General features: G+C 37.7%; 1 protein-coding gene across 1 annotated transcript in view; it reads right to left on the bottom strand.

The window, feature by feature from the left end:
• LOC127617077 (macrophage mannose receptor 1-like) overlaps positions 1–14,177 on the bottom strand; it is a 39,007-nt gene extending 24,830 nt beyond the window's left edge. The window contains exons 1-8 of the mRNA XM_052088961.1: positions 14,024–14,177; positions 12,276–12,677; positions 11,116–11,289; positions 9,938–10,093; positions 9,513–9,626; positions 9,253–9,393; positions 7,450–7,632; positions 7,083–7,240 (exon numbers count right to left, since the gene is read on the bottom strand). Of these exons, the coding sequence (XP_051944921.1) occupies positions 7,083–7,240; positions 7,450–7,632; positions 9,253–9,393; positions 9,513–9,626; positions 9,938–10,093; positions 11,116–11,289; positions 12,276–12,677; positions 14,024–14,096 (1,401 nt within the window). The 5' untranslated portion in view covers positions 14,097–14,177. The remainder of the gene's footprint in view (positions 1–7,082; positions 7,241–7,449; positions 7,633–9,252; positions 9,394–9,512; positions 9,627–9,937; positions 10,094–11,115; positions 11,290–12,275; positions 12,678–14,023) is intronic.
• Between the last annotated feature and the right edge of the window lie 3,259 nt (positions 14,178–17,436).

Consider the following 17,436-nt stretch of genomic DNA (forward strand, 5'->3'; position numbering starts at 1 on the left):
TTTAAATGGAGACATTTTAGAAGAAATAATGGATGAAAAGGAATTAGTATGTCTAAATGATGGGTCTGGTACAAGAATAAATTTAAGTAAGGGTATAGAGACTGCAATAGATCTTACATTGGTGTCCCAGTCTTTGGTAGGGATAAGTAGTTGGGAAGTAAATAAGGAAAGTACTATAGGGAGTGATCATTATCCTATATACACAGAAATTGGAATAGAAAGGGAAATGCAAAAGAAAGAGAGAGTAAGTAGGTGGAAATTTGAGGAAGCAGATTGGAACAAGTTTAGAATATTGTCCAAAGAAAAATGAAAGGAGGTTTGTATAAATCAGGGAGTTGAAGATCTGAATGGAGAAATAAGTAGTATTATTTTAGGTGCAGCAAAAGAGTCGATACCAAAAAGAGGAGGCAGTATTAGAAAGAAAATCGTTCCACAAGAAAGCTCAAAGGTAATTAAAGAGAGAAATAAAGCATTTAAAATCCTGAAAAGAACACATAACTTCCAGAATTTAATTGATTATAAGAGGAAGCAGGCTGTAGTAAGGATGACAATAAAGAGAGTTAAGAAAAACTTTTGGGGGAAGTATTGTGAATCTCTAGGAAGAAGTACACCATTAGATAGAGTATGGGGTATGATTAAGAGAATGTCAGGAAATAAAAAAGAGTATGGTTATCCTATAATGAGAGAAGGAGAGAAAGTAATAATAGAGAGCAAAGGTAAAGCAGAGTTGTTAAAATACATAGTAATAGTAATTTGAGTAATGAGGAAAAGACGCAGAGGGAGAAAACAATAAGAGATAGTGTTGAAGTAATACAGGATGGTGGGGATAATGAAAGTACCATAAATGTGATGTTTACAATGGGTGAGTTGAATAATGTCTTAAGAAAATCGGGAAAAACAACGCCAGGGAATGATCAAATAAGTTATTTTATGATAAAAAAATGTCAATGATAAGAGTAAAGAAATGTTATTAAAGTTATATAATAAGGTATGGGAAGTGGGATGTTTGCCAAAAAAGTGGAAAGAATCAATTATTGTCCCTACATGTAAACCAGGTAAGGATCCGAGTTTGGCAGAAAGTTATAGACCGATTGCTTTAACGTCACATGTAGGGAAAATTATGGAAAAAATGATAAATGAAAGATTAAAGTATTATTTGGAGACAAAGGAATTGATAAAGGATTACCAGAGTGGGTTTAGAAAGGGATGAAGCACAATAGATCCGGCTATATGTTTAGAAAGTGAAATTAGATAAGCTCAAATTAATAAAGAAAGTATATTATCTGTATTTTTTGATGTTGAGAAGGCGTACGATATGTTGTGGAAACAAGGACTTATGATTAAGATTTATAAATTGGGAATAAGAGGGAGAATGTATAGTTGGATCAAAAACGTTTTAACTGATAGGTCGATCGCAATAAGAGTAGGGACAGAATTGAGTACAAAGTATTTAGTGGAAAATGGAGTATAGTTAGTCCAGTTTTGTTTTTAATTATGATAAATGAAGTGTTTAGTAGCGTTGATAGATCTATAAGTGTTGCTTTATTTGCAGATGACGGTGTTATGTGGAAAAAGGGAAGAAATATAGAATATATAGTGAGGAAGATGCAAGAGGCAATTGGGAAGGTAGAGAGTTGGGGAATGGAACGGGGTTTTAGGTTTTCAGTGGCAAAGACCAAAGTAATCTGTTTTTCTCAAAGGAAAAATCAAGAACAGATTCAACTTAAACTTTATAACAAAAATCTAGAGAGAGTGGAATGTTTTAAATATCTCGGGATATGGTTTGACAAAAAACTTAACTGGAAAATACATATTGAGAAAGTTGTTGAAAAATGTAAAAGAATATTGAATGTAATAAGATGTTTGAGAGGTAGAGAGTGGGGAGCAAATAGGACCTCATTGAAAATAGTTTATATTGGATTAATTAGGGCAGTTATTGATTATGGATGTACAGTTTACCAGTCTGCTTCAAGAACTTTACTAAAAAAGTTGGATGTTATTCAAAGTCAGGCGTTGAGACTCTGTTGTGGTGCTTTTAAAACAACCCCAGTAGCGGCATTACAAGTAGAAATGAATGAGATGCCATTGGAGATTAGAAGAAATCAGATAGCATTAACGTACTGGGCAAATTTAAAAGGGCATAAGGAAAGACACCTGACTCAGAAGGTGTTACAACCATGTCAAGAAAGGGAAAGACGACAGATTAAGAGCTTTGGATGGATAATGCAGTCGATGAGATAGGGATAGGAGATATGACGGTAAGTCCAACTGTTCCATTATCTAATGTTCCACCTTGGATATTAGGGGAGTTAGAGGTAGATTTGCACCTTTTAGAGTGGAAAAAAGAGAATAGTATTGATAGGAGTCAGGTTAGTAGATACATAGAGGAGAAGTATTCTATGTTTGTTAAGATATATACAGATGCATCAAAAACAGAAGATAATAGAGTAGGAGCTGCGTTCATTATACCAGAAGTGAATGTTATGTTAAATAAGAGAGTAAATGATAAAATGTCAGTGTATACAGGAGAAATGCTGGCCATTCTCTTAGCCCTTGAGTGGGTTGAAAATAGTAGGTCAAGGGAAGTGTTAATAGGGTCAGATTCAAGTAGTGCGTTAACCAGTATTAAGAACATGAAATCAGAAGCAAGACAGGATATTTTGTTGGAAATAGCCCAAGCTGTTTATAGAATTAATAGAGTAGGAGTAGTAAAATTCATCTGGATTCCAGCCCATATAGGAGTAGAAGGAAATGAAATGGCAGACAAATATGCCAATAATGCAACAAAAAAACAGAGATAGATATGGTAATAAGTTATAGTAAGGCAGGAAGTTAAAAGCATAATCAAAGAAGAAATGAGAAAGAAGTGGCAAGTGGAGTGGGATATAGAAACAAAAGCAAGAATGTACTACAGTATCCAGAAGAGGGTAGGAGGTATGAGAGAAAATAGTAGGAATAAAAGGGAAGAGGACATTATTTCAAGAATGAGATTTGGGCATACTGGATTGAATAGTACGCTTAAATTAATAGGGAAGCATGAAACTGGGATGTGTGAGGTCTGTAATATTAACGAAACAGTAGAACATGTAATTAAAAATTGTCATAAGTATAAGGAGGAAAGGATGAGGCTGAAAGACTGGTTTAGAAAAGAAAAAATTAGATTTGAAATGAAGGAACTATTACAAATGAATTCAGGGCATGTAGGGTATAGAGCGATATTTGTGTTTTTGAGTAATACGGGGCTTAGTAGAAGGATATGAGTTTAGTTTCCTTAGAAAATTGTATTTATTAATAATGAAAATGTATGAATATTAATAATGTTATTAGATATTTATGAAGTTATTTATTGGTTTTATTATGGATGTATGTAGGTATTTATATATTTATTTTAAGGGTAGTGAGGAAAGGATATTGTGATCCACACTCCATATCAGAAGGTGGCGGTAATGCACACTTAAAAGTTGTTTGCCAACTGCCATTAAAAGAAAGAAGAAGAAGACGCACGCAAAACACACAGACGCGTCTCACCAGACACCTGAGCGCACGGATTTATTTGTTAGCTCCAGAAATGGCATCAGGAAAGGGAAAACAGCCACAGAAGAAGGTTTTTGTTGGCGTGGAGGCTGTTTTAGAAGAGAGCGATCGTTTCACTGACACAGATCCAGAAAGCGACGCGAGCTTTGACTCGGTGCGCGAAGCAGCTTTCATCGATGGAGTGGATCTTGACGTGGATAAGTAAGTACATACTTCTAAGCTTACCAAATACAAACTGAAATGTTCTGTGATAGTGTTTATAGACTTACAAAAATGTTTTGTGAAGTTATTATTTGTATTCTATGTATTATTGTGGTGGTGTGTGCAATACCAATGTGCGTTCTCCAATGCGCAAATGGCTGTGTTAGTGGTCCGTGTTTATTGTAACGAATAAACAATAAACGGACGCGAGTATTCAGATATTTACAAGTTTATTATTTTGTGTTACAGTGTAAGTTCATCTGATGATGAATGGATTCCTCCTAGTCACGCAGAGAGGCCACGTCACTCTTCTTTGTCCTCAAACACAACTGGGCACCCAACCCCCACTCCCACCCCCACCCCCAGAGCCAGAGGCCGAGGCAGAGCTAGAGGCAGAGCTGGGACTTCACAATGTGTGAGTGCTCAGCCATCTTCTTCAAATGAAGAAAGCTGGCACACTGAAACGGACGCAGACGAGGACCCAGTTTTGTTCCATTTTGCTCCAAAGCGACCACCAGGACCTCAGCTCATCAGGAATGCTATGTATTCACCACTTGAGCTTTTCCAGTTATTTTTTACCACATCTGTTATTGACACAATAATAGGAAACACAAATGCCTATGCTGCAAAGAGGGCTGAGGCAGGTACGAAATTCACATGGATACCGCTTGTTGTGAAAGACTTTTTGTGCTACATGGGCATTTTGATTTATATGGGACTGATAAATGCAAAGACTTTGGTGGATTACTGGTCAACAAAGGACATTTATAGTTTTCCCTTTCCTCGTTTTGCAATGTCCAGATCCCATTTTCTAAGCATTTCTTGGAACCTTCATCTCTGTGATCTAAAAGAAGATGAAGATAACACAAGAAAAAAGGGAAGCCCTGGCTATGACAGACTGTTCAAAATAAAACCCCTCTATGGCAGCATTGTTTCTGCGTGCAAGACATATTTTCAACCACAAAGGCAACTAGCAGTGGATGAACGTATGGTTGCATCAAGGGCAAGAATTGGGCTGAAACAATATATGAAGGACAAGCCCACAAAATGGGGCTACAAATTGTTTGTCCTTGCTGATTCATTGTCTGCATACACCTGGAACTTTTTTGTGTATGAGGGCAAATCCGAAAACACAGGTAAAGGCCTCAGCTATGAATCGGTCATTCAGCTTTTAGATTTGAGTCTGCTTGGACAGGGCTATCACATTTTTATGGACAATTTTTATTCTAGCCCAACTCTATTCCTGGATTTACTGTCCAAACAGACTCTAGCTTGTGGCACCATACGGACTAATACAAAAGGCTTTCCGAAAACCAAAATCAACGACCTCAGCAGGAAGGCCAAAAGAGGAGAAATTCGTTGGCTCAGAAATGGAAAGGTCCTGTATGTGAAATGGATGGACACTAGAGAAGTGACAATGTGTTCAACTATACACAAAGCTTGCAGCAATGACAGGGTAAACCGACGTGTGAAGAGTGCTGACGGTGTCTGGAGAACAGAGGGCATCCCGATTCCACAAGCAGTGCTCGAGTACAATAAATACATGGGCGGTGTTGATCTTTCCGACGCACTTATTGGATATTACAATGTTTTGCATAAAACGAAGAAATGGTACAAAACACTTTTTTTCCATTTCATTGACATTGCTGTTGTGAACAGCTTTATTCTGCACAGTGAACAGTCCAAAGCTCAGAATAAGACCCCTCTGACCCAGAAAATGTTCAGAGAAGAACTTGTTTCTGAGCTTGTCAAGGATTCCACAGTGCCAACAACATCAGCTGCCAGCTCAAGTACATCAACCAAAACATGTCTTCCCGAATATTTTGCAAGTGATGCTACTGCTGCGAGAAGAATCTGCGTGATGTGCAAACTAGAGGACAAGAAAATGAAGACTCCGATCTTCTGCCTGAAGTGCAATGTTGCACTGTGCATGGTGTCAACCAGGAATTGCTTCAAGCGCTGGCACACTGAGGGACACAGCATGTAGGCCTAAATCTATGTAGTCCAGAAGTTTGGATCCTTTCTTCACTTTATGTTGAAATTTTTATTTTATTGACAAGAAGTGCATTTGATTTATTTTTCAAAACTATTTTTTTTTTTTTTTTTTTCAGTTTCTATTTTTTGAATATTGCACATTATATACCTCTGCTCATTTTCTATTCAAATTATTATTATGCAAAAGATGTTTGATTATTTGCAAATAAAAGGTAAAAACTACTAATGGGTCTCATTGCTTTCTCTGAAACATGATTACAAGTCCTTGATGGTAATGTGCTTTGCAATGTCTTGATTTTGCACTTTTGACAGGTGGGGAACTTGGAGACTTGAATGACAAAAAAAAGGTATTTTACCACCCTTCGGGTGCTTTAGAATAACTCTTCCTTACAATATGATAGAGACATAATTCTTTTTTCCAGTGTTTGCTGACATATGCTGGAATCAACCAAAACTGTCTGCATGTTGCTAGAGCACACAGGGCCTGAGATATACACTTGCAAAAATGAATTTATAACCTAAAAATCAAAAAGCGTCTTTTTTGTTTTTGTTTATTATAACACAGACAACATATACTATAATATTTACCACTTTCAACAGTGTTTTATGTAATGACAAAGGGTTTTCTGTAAAATTACACTGGGATTTTGCATTTATAGCACTGTATATGGGTATGGGGAGACTTTAGATTTGGGTAGGCGGAAATTACACCAAAAAAAGGTAATATTCCTCCCTTCAGATACATTTAAATAGATATTAAATAAAACATGATGCAGACAAAATTCCTTTTTCAGGCATTTGCTGACATCTAGTGGAAACCAAAACTGTCTGCTTGCTGCTAGGGCAAACAGGGCCTGAGTTATACACTTTCAAAAATGAATTTATATTAAAAAAATCAAAAAGCACCTCTTTTTTTTAGGAGGGTTATTACTGTTCAGACAACATATATATATATATATATTTTTAGCAGTGTTTTATGCAACTTCAAAGGGTTTCCTGTAAAATGACACCAAAACTGTGTATTTAGGCCAAAGTATGTGGGAATGGGAAGCTTTTTAATTTGGGTAGGCCAAATCCAGGCGGAAATCCCCAAAAATGGCAAGGATCTTAATGCATTGAAAAGACAATTCAACAAGTGGCTTTAGAAAACGGTATATTGTATATTTCTGTATCATTAAACATAAGCCTAACATTGTCCTACAGTTCACAGAGATCCATTTCGCAATTCAAGCTTTAATTGGTCCGATGGTAGGAATAATCCACATTACGATCCGGGGACATGATTCATTGCGTTAATTAACAGAAAAGGGAAGCAAACATTGGCAAGAGAAGACTCTAGAGAATAAACCCACCTTTCCTTTAATGAGAACACAGTCTTCCATGAGGTTTGTGGCGTGAGATGGTTCCCCAACTATCCACTTAGTAAAGGTGACATGTGATCGGTCTGTCCACTCAAACAGGTTCTGAATCTTCTGATCATTCAGACCAATCCAGAGTACATCAGTAGGCACTGCACAACACAAAGTTTTATGGATCTAGTCTTAGCAATTAAAGAAATGTTTCCTTGTATATTAATAAATACAAATCAGGTTTACTGTGAGATACTTACAATGGAAGTTAATGGGGCCAGTCCATAAACATTAAAAGATACACTGTTTCAAAACCATAGCCACATGACAAAAACATTACATGATTTTAGTGTGTGTTGTGCAAACGTACAGTATCCGCTCTGTGATATGATGAAGCTGTGCTCCTCTATGTTGTGTATGCTGACCAGATCTCCTCCTCCTCTATGACATGCCGCTAACGCAGCGCTCCACATCATCTTAGTGCGCTGCAGGTAATAACAGTGACCCGCGTATGGAACCCACGCCGCTGGACAGAAGGTCGGCTGATCCTTACCTGAGACAGAGAGAATGACAGAGCAACATTTTTTAACTTTTAAAGAAACAGTTAACTTAAATGACTTGAAGAATGCTCAAGATGCTCTTTTCCACACATATCAAAAACATCCACTTAGTGTGTATAGTTTAAATGTGCAAGAGCAAATGAGAAATAATCAATGAACTACAAAATTTTAAGTTGGAATATATTATGGGTTATATTGATAACTTTTTTAGAGAGCTTGACAGCCATGGTCACTATAAACACTGCATGCGATGGCCACACTTTCTTCTATCCCAGCTTAATATGCTGAGACAACTATAAGTAAGCCATTCATAGTTCATTTTTATTTTTTTATTATTATAATTAATCACTTTGATTGTCTCTGCGGTGCTATGAAAATCCCCCTGTTCGTTTTGAACACAATAACTTTGACTCAACCAATGGCATGAGTTGAGGGCGGGACTATCTGTCTGTTCGACCAATAGCAGACAGGGGGGCATATTCAGAAAGCTGTTTTGAAAAATGATTGGTGCAATTAGATCAGTTGCGTTTTTGGTGCAGAAATTACACACTTCAGTTTTAAGGATTATGTGACATTATTTCCTCGGTAGACTTTAAAATAAGTAAAAATATAAGAGTTATTTAAAACAGTAATACTAATTTGCACAGTTATCTTACTTTAAGGTTGTGTTTTTTTTATTCATTTAATGCATCCAAGGTGAAAAGTAGCATCAATTTCTTCCAAGAACAAAAATTATGTAGTGTTTCAAAAATTTTAAAGGTTAGTGTATACTAGATATCAACCGATAGTGGATTAATCGGTCGATAGTTTTTAAGATCAATTTACTGTGATGGCACAGACACAGTGTCCAAAATACATAAAATCCCAAATGCAGTTTATTGTATAAACAAAATTCTAATAATAACCAGAACAAAAAAAGAAAATAGATTTGGTGTAAAACATGGGACCTTTAACTATAAACAAGCCCAGATCACACAAGGGACTCTTATTTTAAAATTATGGGCATAGATTTTTGCCGATAACCATTAGTTCCAAAAAGTAAATATTGGCAATGATTAATCTCTAAAAATGATATATTGGTCTACCTCTAGTGTATACAGTATTTATGTCTCTAAACATTTCAATGCACCAAAAATACGATTCTTTAAATTTCAGTTGCATAGATAAGATCCTTAAAAGTGTCAATACTAGATTTCTACATTCTTTTCTAATTGTTATGCAGTTGCTTAGATGTTCTAAATGTTTTAGCATGTTGCTCTGCTGTTGATAGAGTTGCTTAATTGTCCAATTCAAAAGAGCCCATCCTAAGTCTCTATTGTATTCTGGTCTCTAGATATGGCTCAGGACCCTCGTACAATATAAGTCTAAATAATAATAATAATTATTATTAGGTTTTAGTGTCCGCTAGGTAACAATCACAAGTCTATATACCCCTATTGCACGGATTATTACACTACAGCTGAGGAATAGAGTTAAACTAAAAGCAAATTTGAATACATATGGTTAGGGGGCTGTGCAAAATAGTGGTTTGATAATTTGTTATGCAACAAAATAAATGCCTAAATACTTTTTGAGACCACTGTATTGTGTGTGTATGTATGTGTGTGGCCTACCTGCTGGAGGAGTTAAATATGTAGAATTGCCCTTGCGACAGATGTAGCCTAGTTTCTTACTGCAGGCCATACTCTCCCACTTAGATGCTTTAGCAGTGTTTAACACTGCACAGTTCAGGTCCGGCACCACTGAGGGGTGACCTAAAGATCATATAGAACACATTGAAACTAATTTTGGACCATTGAGCTGCTTTCGAACTGGAGTATGTTTAAAGTTCTGCGTTTACTTGTGTGCCCATTTATATACACATGACACTTACCAGGAGCCCAGTTGAGATATCTGAATGGGTTTCCATTACTCCACTGCCAGCCACTCTCAACATCAAGACTGTTAAGTCCAATCCACAATGATGAGATCAAGCTATTTGTCACACCTAAAAATTAGGTACCTTAAATTTAATAAAAACTACTTTGCGACTTACAGTGTCCCCCAAAGTATTGCACACTTAAAGCGAAAGTTTGACCAAAAATTTTACATTTTGTCATAATTTACTCACTGACTCATTTTGTTACAAACCCATATGACTTTCTTTCTTCAACTGAATTAGATGTTAGGCAGAAAGACAGCTTCAGTCAAGTCTCAGTAATGCTGACTGAGATTAACATACTGCTTACGTCTCCATTTTTGATCCATGAAAGAAAGAAAAGTCTTATGTGATGTATATGTATTTGTGTTTGTTTCAACCTGATATGTAAGTCTGCTCATGCAGTTCTTCGATGCTGAGAAGATCCGCATCCTGCTGCTGGCAGCTGGTTCGAGCCTGATACCAGGTGAGTGCTGACTGTGTGTTCCACTGATACAACACACCGGTTACTGGATCCCTATCCCAGTTTAAGTCAGCTAATACACACAGACAGAGAAATAGACAAATGTAGGACTTTAGAACCACTGTATGGTTCCAGTTATACTTTGACTTTTTGAATCCAGGGAGCATCCAGTCACCGAACAACATGTTGCTGACATTTGATGACAATCATGTTACCACCACTAATGTCGAAGTGTCCTTGGGCAAGACACTGAACCCCAAGTTGCTCCCAATGGCAGGCTAGTGCCTTGCATGGCAGCTCTACCATCATTGGTGTGTGAATGGGTGAATGAGTCACAGTGTAAAGCGCTTTGAATACCGTTAAGGTTAATAAGGGGCTATATAAGTGCAGACCATTTACCATTTACCATTACCGCTACAAGTCAACATAAAGTGCCTCTTTGGTTTGACTGTGTAGGTTTGACTGTGTTTGACAACTAACTGGAAATGTTCTAGGAACAAAGACGTCACTTTCCAAATAAATACGTCAGTAGTTTGAGAGTGTTGGGAAACTGACTCGATTGCACCAGTCACACTGCATCATAGGAGTGGGAGGTCTCTAGAGCTCTTTTGGTGCACTTTGTATGCCACGATTTTCTGATTGGAAGATCATGCGTGGTGTAGTTATTTACAACCAATTCCGCTATTAAAAGTACTTTTAAGAAAATGTTAAAATAATGTGGACTGATGGCTTCAACAGAAGCATATACAGTTGTTTAACAACCTCTGAGCTCACGGAAGATCTGTCTTTAAAGGTTTAAATGTTATTGATAAAGAATGGGATTTTTACCTCCAGAACCCAATTGAGCTTTATTACAGCTCTCTGGAATACTTTGTTTCGATACATTTTCTCGAATCACTCTGCCATCTCATTTTACTTGCAGGGCAACTTGTTTTTTCCCCCATTGCAGACTACTGGTGAAATCAAGCAAATTTATAAGGAATTGTTTTCTAGATTCGCTAAATTAGGTGATGGATATATGTATATTTATTATGGAAGCACAATACGTATGGTGGTGGACAAATAATCAGTGATGTGTCCGTGTTGTCGTCTTACAATTAGTTGGACAGAATCCAAACTTATTCTCTTTGCTGAAGTCAGTCTCTGTGGCGCACCACAGCAGGCCATCTGATCTGCCCTCCGAGATGCACTCAGTGTACCAATTTTCAGCATATTTAAAAGGGAACTGGCACGGTCTCCCAAACGAATTTCCACCTATGGTAAATATCTCTATAAAACAAAAGAAAAAAATGAAATGAGGAATATCTACTTCAAACCAGGTCTTAAAGGTGCACACAGTAATCTTTTTACTCATTATAAAAGTTGTACTCCTTAAGAAAAGAATTGTAATTTTGAAACATGTGTATAAAATCATGAGCACTCACATCAGATGAAGACCCCAGTCATATCAGTTACCTTATAAAATCTGTTTTATTCTACCTGGAGAGGGTTCCCTCATGGGGGCTGCCATGTTAAGATCAAATGACCAGCCAAATTCTACTCGCTTAAAGGGGCTGTAAGCAATTTTACCGCCAACTGAGCCACTGGATTAGCCACGCCCCTTCTTTTCATTCCCTGCATTCCAATGATACCAAATGAGCTTTATTGACACCAATGGCAAGCAGAAGCAGCTGTCAAAAACAACAGCACCAAATAGCGCCCTCAACTGACAAGTGTTATGAACAACATGGCATAAAAATCGCATTAAGCCTCAATAATTGGCTGCAACTAAAATACTATGAGAACGCGCACATTGATTGGCTGGCAGAAAGCGTCACAGAGTCTAGTTCTGTCACAGAGATACGGTGAGATATCTCAGGACACTTATTTTATTAATATCTTTAAGGGAGTAGGACAATTGTTTACATAACTTTCCTTGAAAGAAAAATCACTTACAGCTTCTTTAATCTCTGAACCGCCCTGTTATTGGACATTTTCACTTATAGATGAAATGAATCATGGCTGACTGTGAATAGTGAATTTCTACAATGGCATCAGTAATTGAAAATGATTGTGTTTATATAATGCTGCATCCACGCCTCTAGGAGTCAGTGTAAGTCAAAAACGACATACATCAATTAATGAGGGGACCTTTGAGGTGCAAGTCTCTTTCATATGACCCTCCTTGCAAACCATAAACCTATGATTCAATATGGCCATGGCTTTTCAAATCGCTTTATGAATGTTAGATCAGATAAGTGGATGTTTGCTCATACCTTCATATCCACGAGAGCATAGATTGTCTTTGGTCCCATAAATCTGCCAGTGGCTCCAGATACCAGATCCTTTAAACAACATCATACTTGTCTCATTATGATTGCCATAATTCAGATGCAGCGGCTGCCCCTTTAAGCCAAACAGCGTCTCATTTTTACATTCCCAGGTCTGTAGTGGACTGTTTTCATTGCAGGGCAGCAGGAGAATTTTCACCCAGTCGTTGATGCTCTGGACACCCAAGCAGAGTTTCAGAGAGACGCTTTCAATCCTTGAAGAGGAAACCCATCGGAAACGCTGAGCTTCAGAGGATTTGTCACACAAAGCCGTCTGCACCACATTAGCACTAACCACATTCACGCATCTGTCATGGTCCTCGTTGTAGATAAGGAAGGAGCTGGTGTCTAAAAATACAGCAGGATTGGAAGAATATTGGCAACACTTTAAATTAATGTTCCCTTTGTTAAGGATCTATAAAGACGTTTATTAATTACTAATATGTCATAGATGCATATATACTTGCCAAATAGTGAGCATTGTAATAAATGCTTAATAAATACACTTATTTATGATTAATCAAAAAACAAATGCTATAATTCATGATTAATGGCATAATACATCAAAAATAGGAGGGGTTACTAATGTTGATTGATTATTAAGCATTTATAACATGTCAATTAAAATAATGGAAGTAACGCATGGAAGAAAACCTTTACGCATGATGTTCTAAACGAATATAAATGATTTATAACACATTTGTAAATGGTTTAGTCATTAATAATCCCCTTTATAAACCTTCAACAAAGGGAACATCAATGCAAAGTTTCCAGATTATTCAAGATGCCGTAAGAGACAACACATTTCATGCCATGCAAGTACTATATTTCTTTAAAATCTTCAAGAAAAACTGATCTTGTGTTACTTGAGAAATTCATTTAATTTTTAAACTGTGCTGAAATTTACATTTGAAAATGTTTACATTTTAAACAACACATTTATAACGGTGTAACTCATTGACACCCAAAGGATTGAAAAATCACAAATGAGATTTCTTTAATATCGCAATTGTTTCTCTTAGACAAAAATTGGATTAAATGGAGAACAGATTGATTGAGAAGTGTCCTGCGTCTCAGATGTTTCTGCTCTAGAGATTCAGAAGAGATCTCAACAATCAGAGAAGGTCTCAAAACTGCGCTCAGATTTGCCAGGATAACAAAGTCTGCAATCAAAAGGCTCGATATGATCTCAAATACTGACCAAGACCGAATTACCTGAGCAATGATATTAGCATTAATTGTATCAAAAATTGTCTCATTTGTTTCCATCTTTTTCCTAGTAAGTGTCGGGAGAAACATCCGAAACATAGTTGAGACTTACCAGAGAACTTAAGAAATCTGTGAGCTTTAAAATGTTCCTCTGGGTATCTGCTATGTACAGAAGCATTAAATGCATATTTGACCATACTTAGAACATACTAGTATGCTTAGCTTAAACGTATTAGTATCAGTTTGCCACCATTAATGTAAGCTAATCCTACAGAATATATCCACTTGCTCATTAAGTTAATATAAGAGGACACAGCGAAACTAATTAGGATGTAGACTATATACAGTACTGTTATATATATTGTATAATTCTACAATTCTAACAAAAGAAATAGAGTAATACAATGTGTTGTATTAAATGTCCATAGCGATCCATGCCAATGTGACATTCCCATTAACAAAAACACATCAAATCAGTCACATACCTGTTTGATTGGAGGGGTGTAAAGCAACAAAGAAACAGAGGAACACAAACAGAAGACTGCCACACATCTTCATGTTTGTCCTTTAACGTGTAATCCAAGCAAAAATGAATCTGGTGTGTATGTGTGTTTGAAGTGAAGATTGTGAGACTTATAAACACTTTTCTCATAGTTAAGACAAAGTTTGTATCCTGTCATGTGACAAGGAGGGTGTGTGTGGGGTGGGGCTTAGGTGGGGCTGGGGTGGGGGCAACATTTCAGTCTGTGTCAATCCAAGAGGAAGGTACAGACAGACACATTTTCATTGCTCACAGATCACAAATTTATTAGAAATGATATCCAGATGGGACTAATAAAATTTAAGTACTTTGCTCCATTATTGCTGAATTTAACCAATAGACCCAGACAGAATCAGCAGACTTTTCTTCACAATTTCCAACCCGATCTCATGAGAAGTCAAACGAATTTATACATGTTGGATAAATATTATGAAATCGCACAAGTTTGTTCGTATGGATTCGTTCGAATTCTAGACATGCAAATGTGTAGATGTGTAGCACTCTTGCATAGATTTGTAATGCTGAAGTGAAAATTCTGTGTGTCCGAAGTTGTGTACATGCTTGTTCATTTTGTTCCTGAACCCCAAACACCATATCTAAACCTGACCCTAGAGTACAGTATGTAAGGATGATTTGAAGAGAAAGGCGTATATTTTGTATGATGGAAGAAAGTAATAGTCGCTTTTTAGAAGGAGACGAGGGAGTGTCACGTGATTGGTTGATGCAAAAGTCATATGAGTTGGGTAGTCCGAATTTGTACAACTTTGTAAGACACACACCAATCAGGTGACTCTCCCTCATCTCCTTCTAAAATGTAGACAACTTTTCACAAGATTTCTTTGTGACTGTGTTTTGCATTTTCTGTGATTTTGGGAATCTATAGAAGGGATTTAAACTCAGTTTCCAAAGTATTCAGTACTAGAGAGTGTTTTCGAAAGTCTCAGGCCACTTCCACACTAATACTTTTAAGGTTTGAAATCTCAGTTTCCAAAGTATGTGGTACTAGAGAGCGTTTCGAAAGTCTCAGGCCACGTCCACACTAATAAGCCAGAGTTTCTCATCATGGTCGCCGAGCTGGAGTCCCATATCATGGCCACCTACCATGGCCAACAAGCCAACGCCCACGCCTGCCATGGCCAACAAGCTGGAAGCTTTGTCCATCCCAGGGCCAGCATGCCAGCCTCGTCCATCTCTGTTTCCAAATCTCTGCCCATGTTCACGACCACAGAGGTTGTCTCCGCCATGCCGGAGTCTTGGCCGAGCCCCAGACTACTCCATACCGTGTCACAGCCGAACCTCAGTCTGCTCCATTCCATGTCACAGCCGAACCTCAGTTTGCTCCATGCCATGTCTCAGCCAAGCCCCAGACTGCTCCATGCCATGTCAAAGCCAAGCTTCAGTCTGCTCCATGCCATGTCTCAACCAAACCTCAGACTGCTCCATGCCATGCCCATCGGCTATGCCGTGTCTCACCAGGTCACAGCCCATGCCATGTCTTGTCAAGCCACGTCTCAAGGACCCAAAAGGTCATCTCGATCTTGACCCTGGTTTTACTGAGGGCCACATTGAAGCGGTTTTGTGGCCCTGTCTGAGGGTCAGGATTGGGGGTTAGCAAAAACCTCTGGCATGCATAACCCCTGTCTCCTAACAACAGGCCATCAAAAATCCCTGCCACAGAAAAGGGAAAATTGTGTAAGTTTTGCTGTGTCACAATTAAAATGAACACTTTAAAGTGCTTTACTGTAACAAATTTAACTTGCCTTCCTCAAAGCGCTGACACAACATAGACTTTCGTGAGTCATGCACTGAGCCAGGCCATTTGGAATCCAAGCTTGTGATCATGAATAGTCATCTGCAGATGAAATTTACAGTAAATCATTGTCCTATCTGTTAGTTACTATTCATTTAAAGATTGATCTAAATTGCAAATAAAAATCATCTCACAGCCCTACCTGAACATTAAGGCTGTGAAAGGACTTTCTGTTCACATAATCCACCTCATGTTCTCCTAGAGCTGTGGATATGGCAACATGTGTGCAGTCTATTGCTCCAATGACTCTAGGGAATCCTATCATAGGAATAATAAAACAAAGGAAATAGGCTACATATTTAAAACCATTCTTAACATGTAGCTACTGTAGACTATTGTATAATACATTGTATTACAATACAAGTGCTCTAAGTGAAATCTGCTTTTTGAAGAAAAAAAAAAAACAACTGAATGTGAAAGGTTAAATTTGTTCATGTCACCCTATCAATATTTATTTTATGGACATGGTTGTTAAATGTCCAGGGAACACAATGAAGCTATTTATGTACCCCTGCAGTGCGAGGACCACCTTACGAATTGTTTGACAAACTGTGTTTTTCCCTAGATTCTCTGCATCACCGACCGCATACAAGTATGTTCCACTTGCAAATAAACGCAACGCAATACATACCATTTGCGTTAAAGTAAGTGCATGGCTTCGACGAATCACATGTGTTATGTGCTGCTCAAGAAGTTCGCAAAGATAAGACATTCCTTCCGTGGAAAATCTGTATCTTTCATACAAGTAACAGGAAAGTCAAGGGGATTTTGTCTGTCCCTAAAAACTCTTTCTCTATGAAGTGTTCTTCTAACAATTTGCACGGAGATGTCCACTGGATTTGGAAGAAAAGGTGAAGCCATTGCAAGAGAGAACAGAAGCTGGGAATTAGTTACGTCACCTATATGTTTCTTTGCTCACAGCTGATTGGTCAAACTTCAGTCTGAAAACTCGAATCCAGAACATAACCTGCCCCTGACCAGGTTAGCCGTGGAGCGTTAGTTACTATGGCGATGAACACTGCTAAAAGCCAAACCACTTTCATGGTGCCTAAAACCCAGGGTTGGCGCAAACTAAATTGAAACATACCTGGCTTGACACCTAAACCGGCTTCATGGTGTAGGCCCCAGGTATTGTGTGTGTAACTCTGTTGCATCATGTGTAGTCAAGCCAACTCCAGTCAAGACATGTTTTGTTTATGTAAAGTCTTTAGTCAAATCATTTCAAGTCTAGTCATTCATTGTTATGTTTTTTAGTCAGGGTTTTTGGATATGATATTTTGGAAATAAACTGCACTTGGGCTCATCACTCATTAACAGGATTCTGATGTCACTGGACTTCCAGTTGCTGAAAGCATGCTGCAAGAGTGTTTGTAGCCTGCTTAGTATTGCTTATTCATTTTGTCATACAATCATAATTTTATCCTTTGTCATTTTACTATGTGTTTCAGTTTTATCTCCTTTTCTATCATTTCATCTGTGTGTATTTTATCTGTTGCTGCTGGCACCTAGCTTGAGTCTATGTTGGAAGCCTGCTAGTTCTGTTTAGC

This window comes from Xyrauchen texanus, chromosome 2 (genome assembly GCF_025860055.1).
Source record: "Xyrauchen texanus isolate HMW12.3.18 chromosome 2, RBS_HiC_50CHRs, whole genome shotgun sequence".
NCBI classification, from domain to species: Eukaryota; Metazoa; Chordata; class Actinopteri; order Cypriniformes; family Catostomidae; genus Xyrauchen; species Xyrauchen texanus.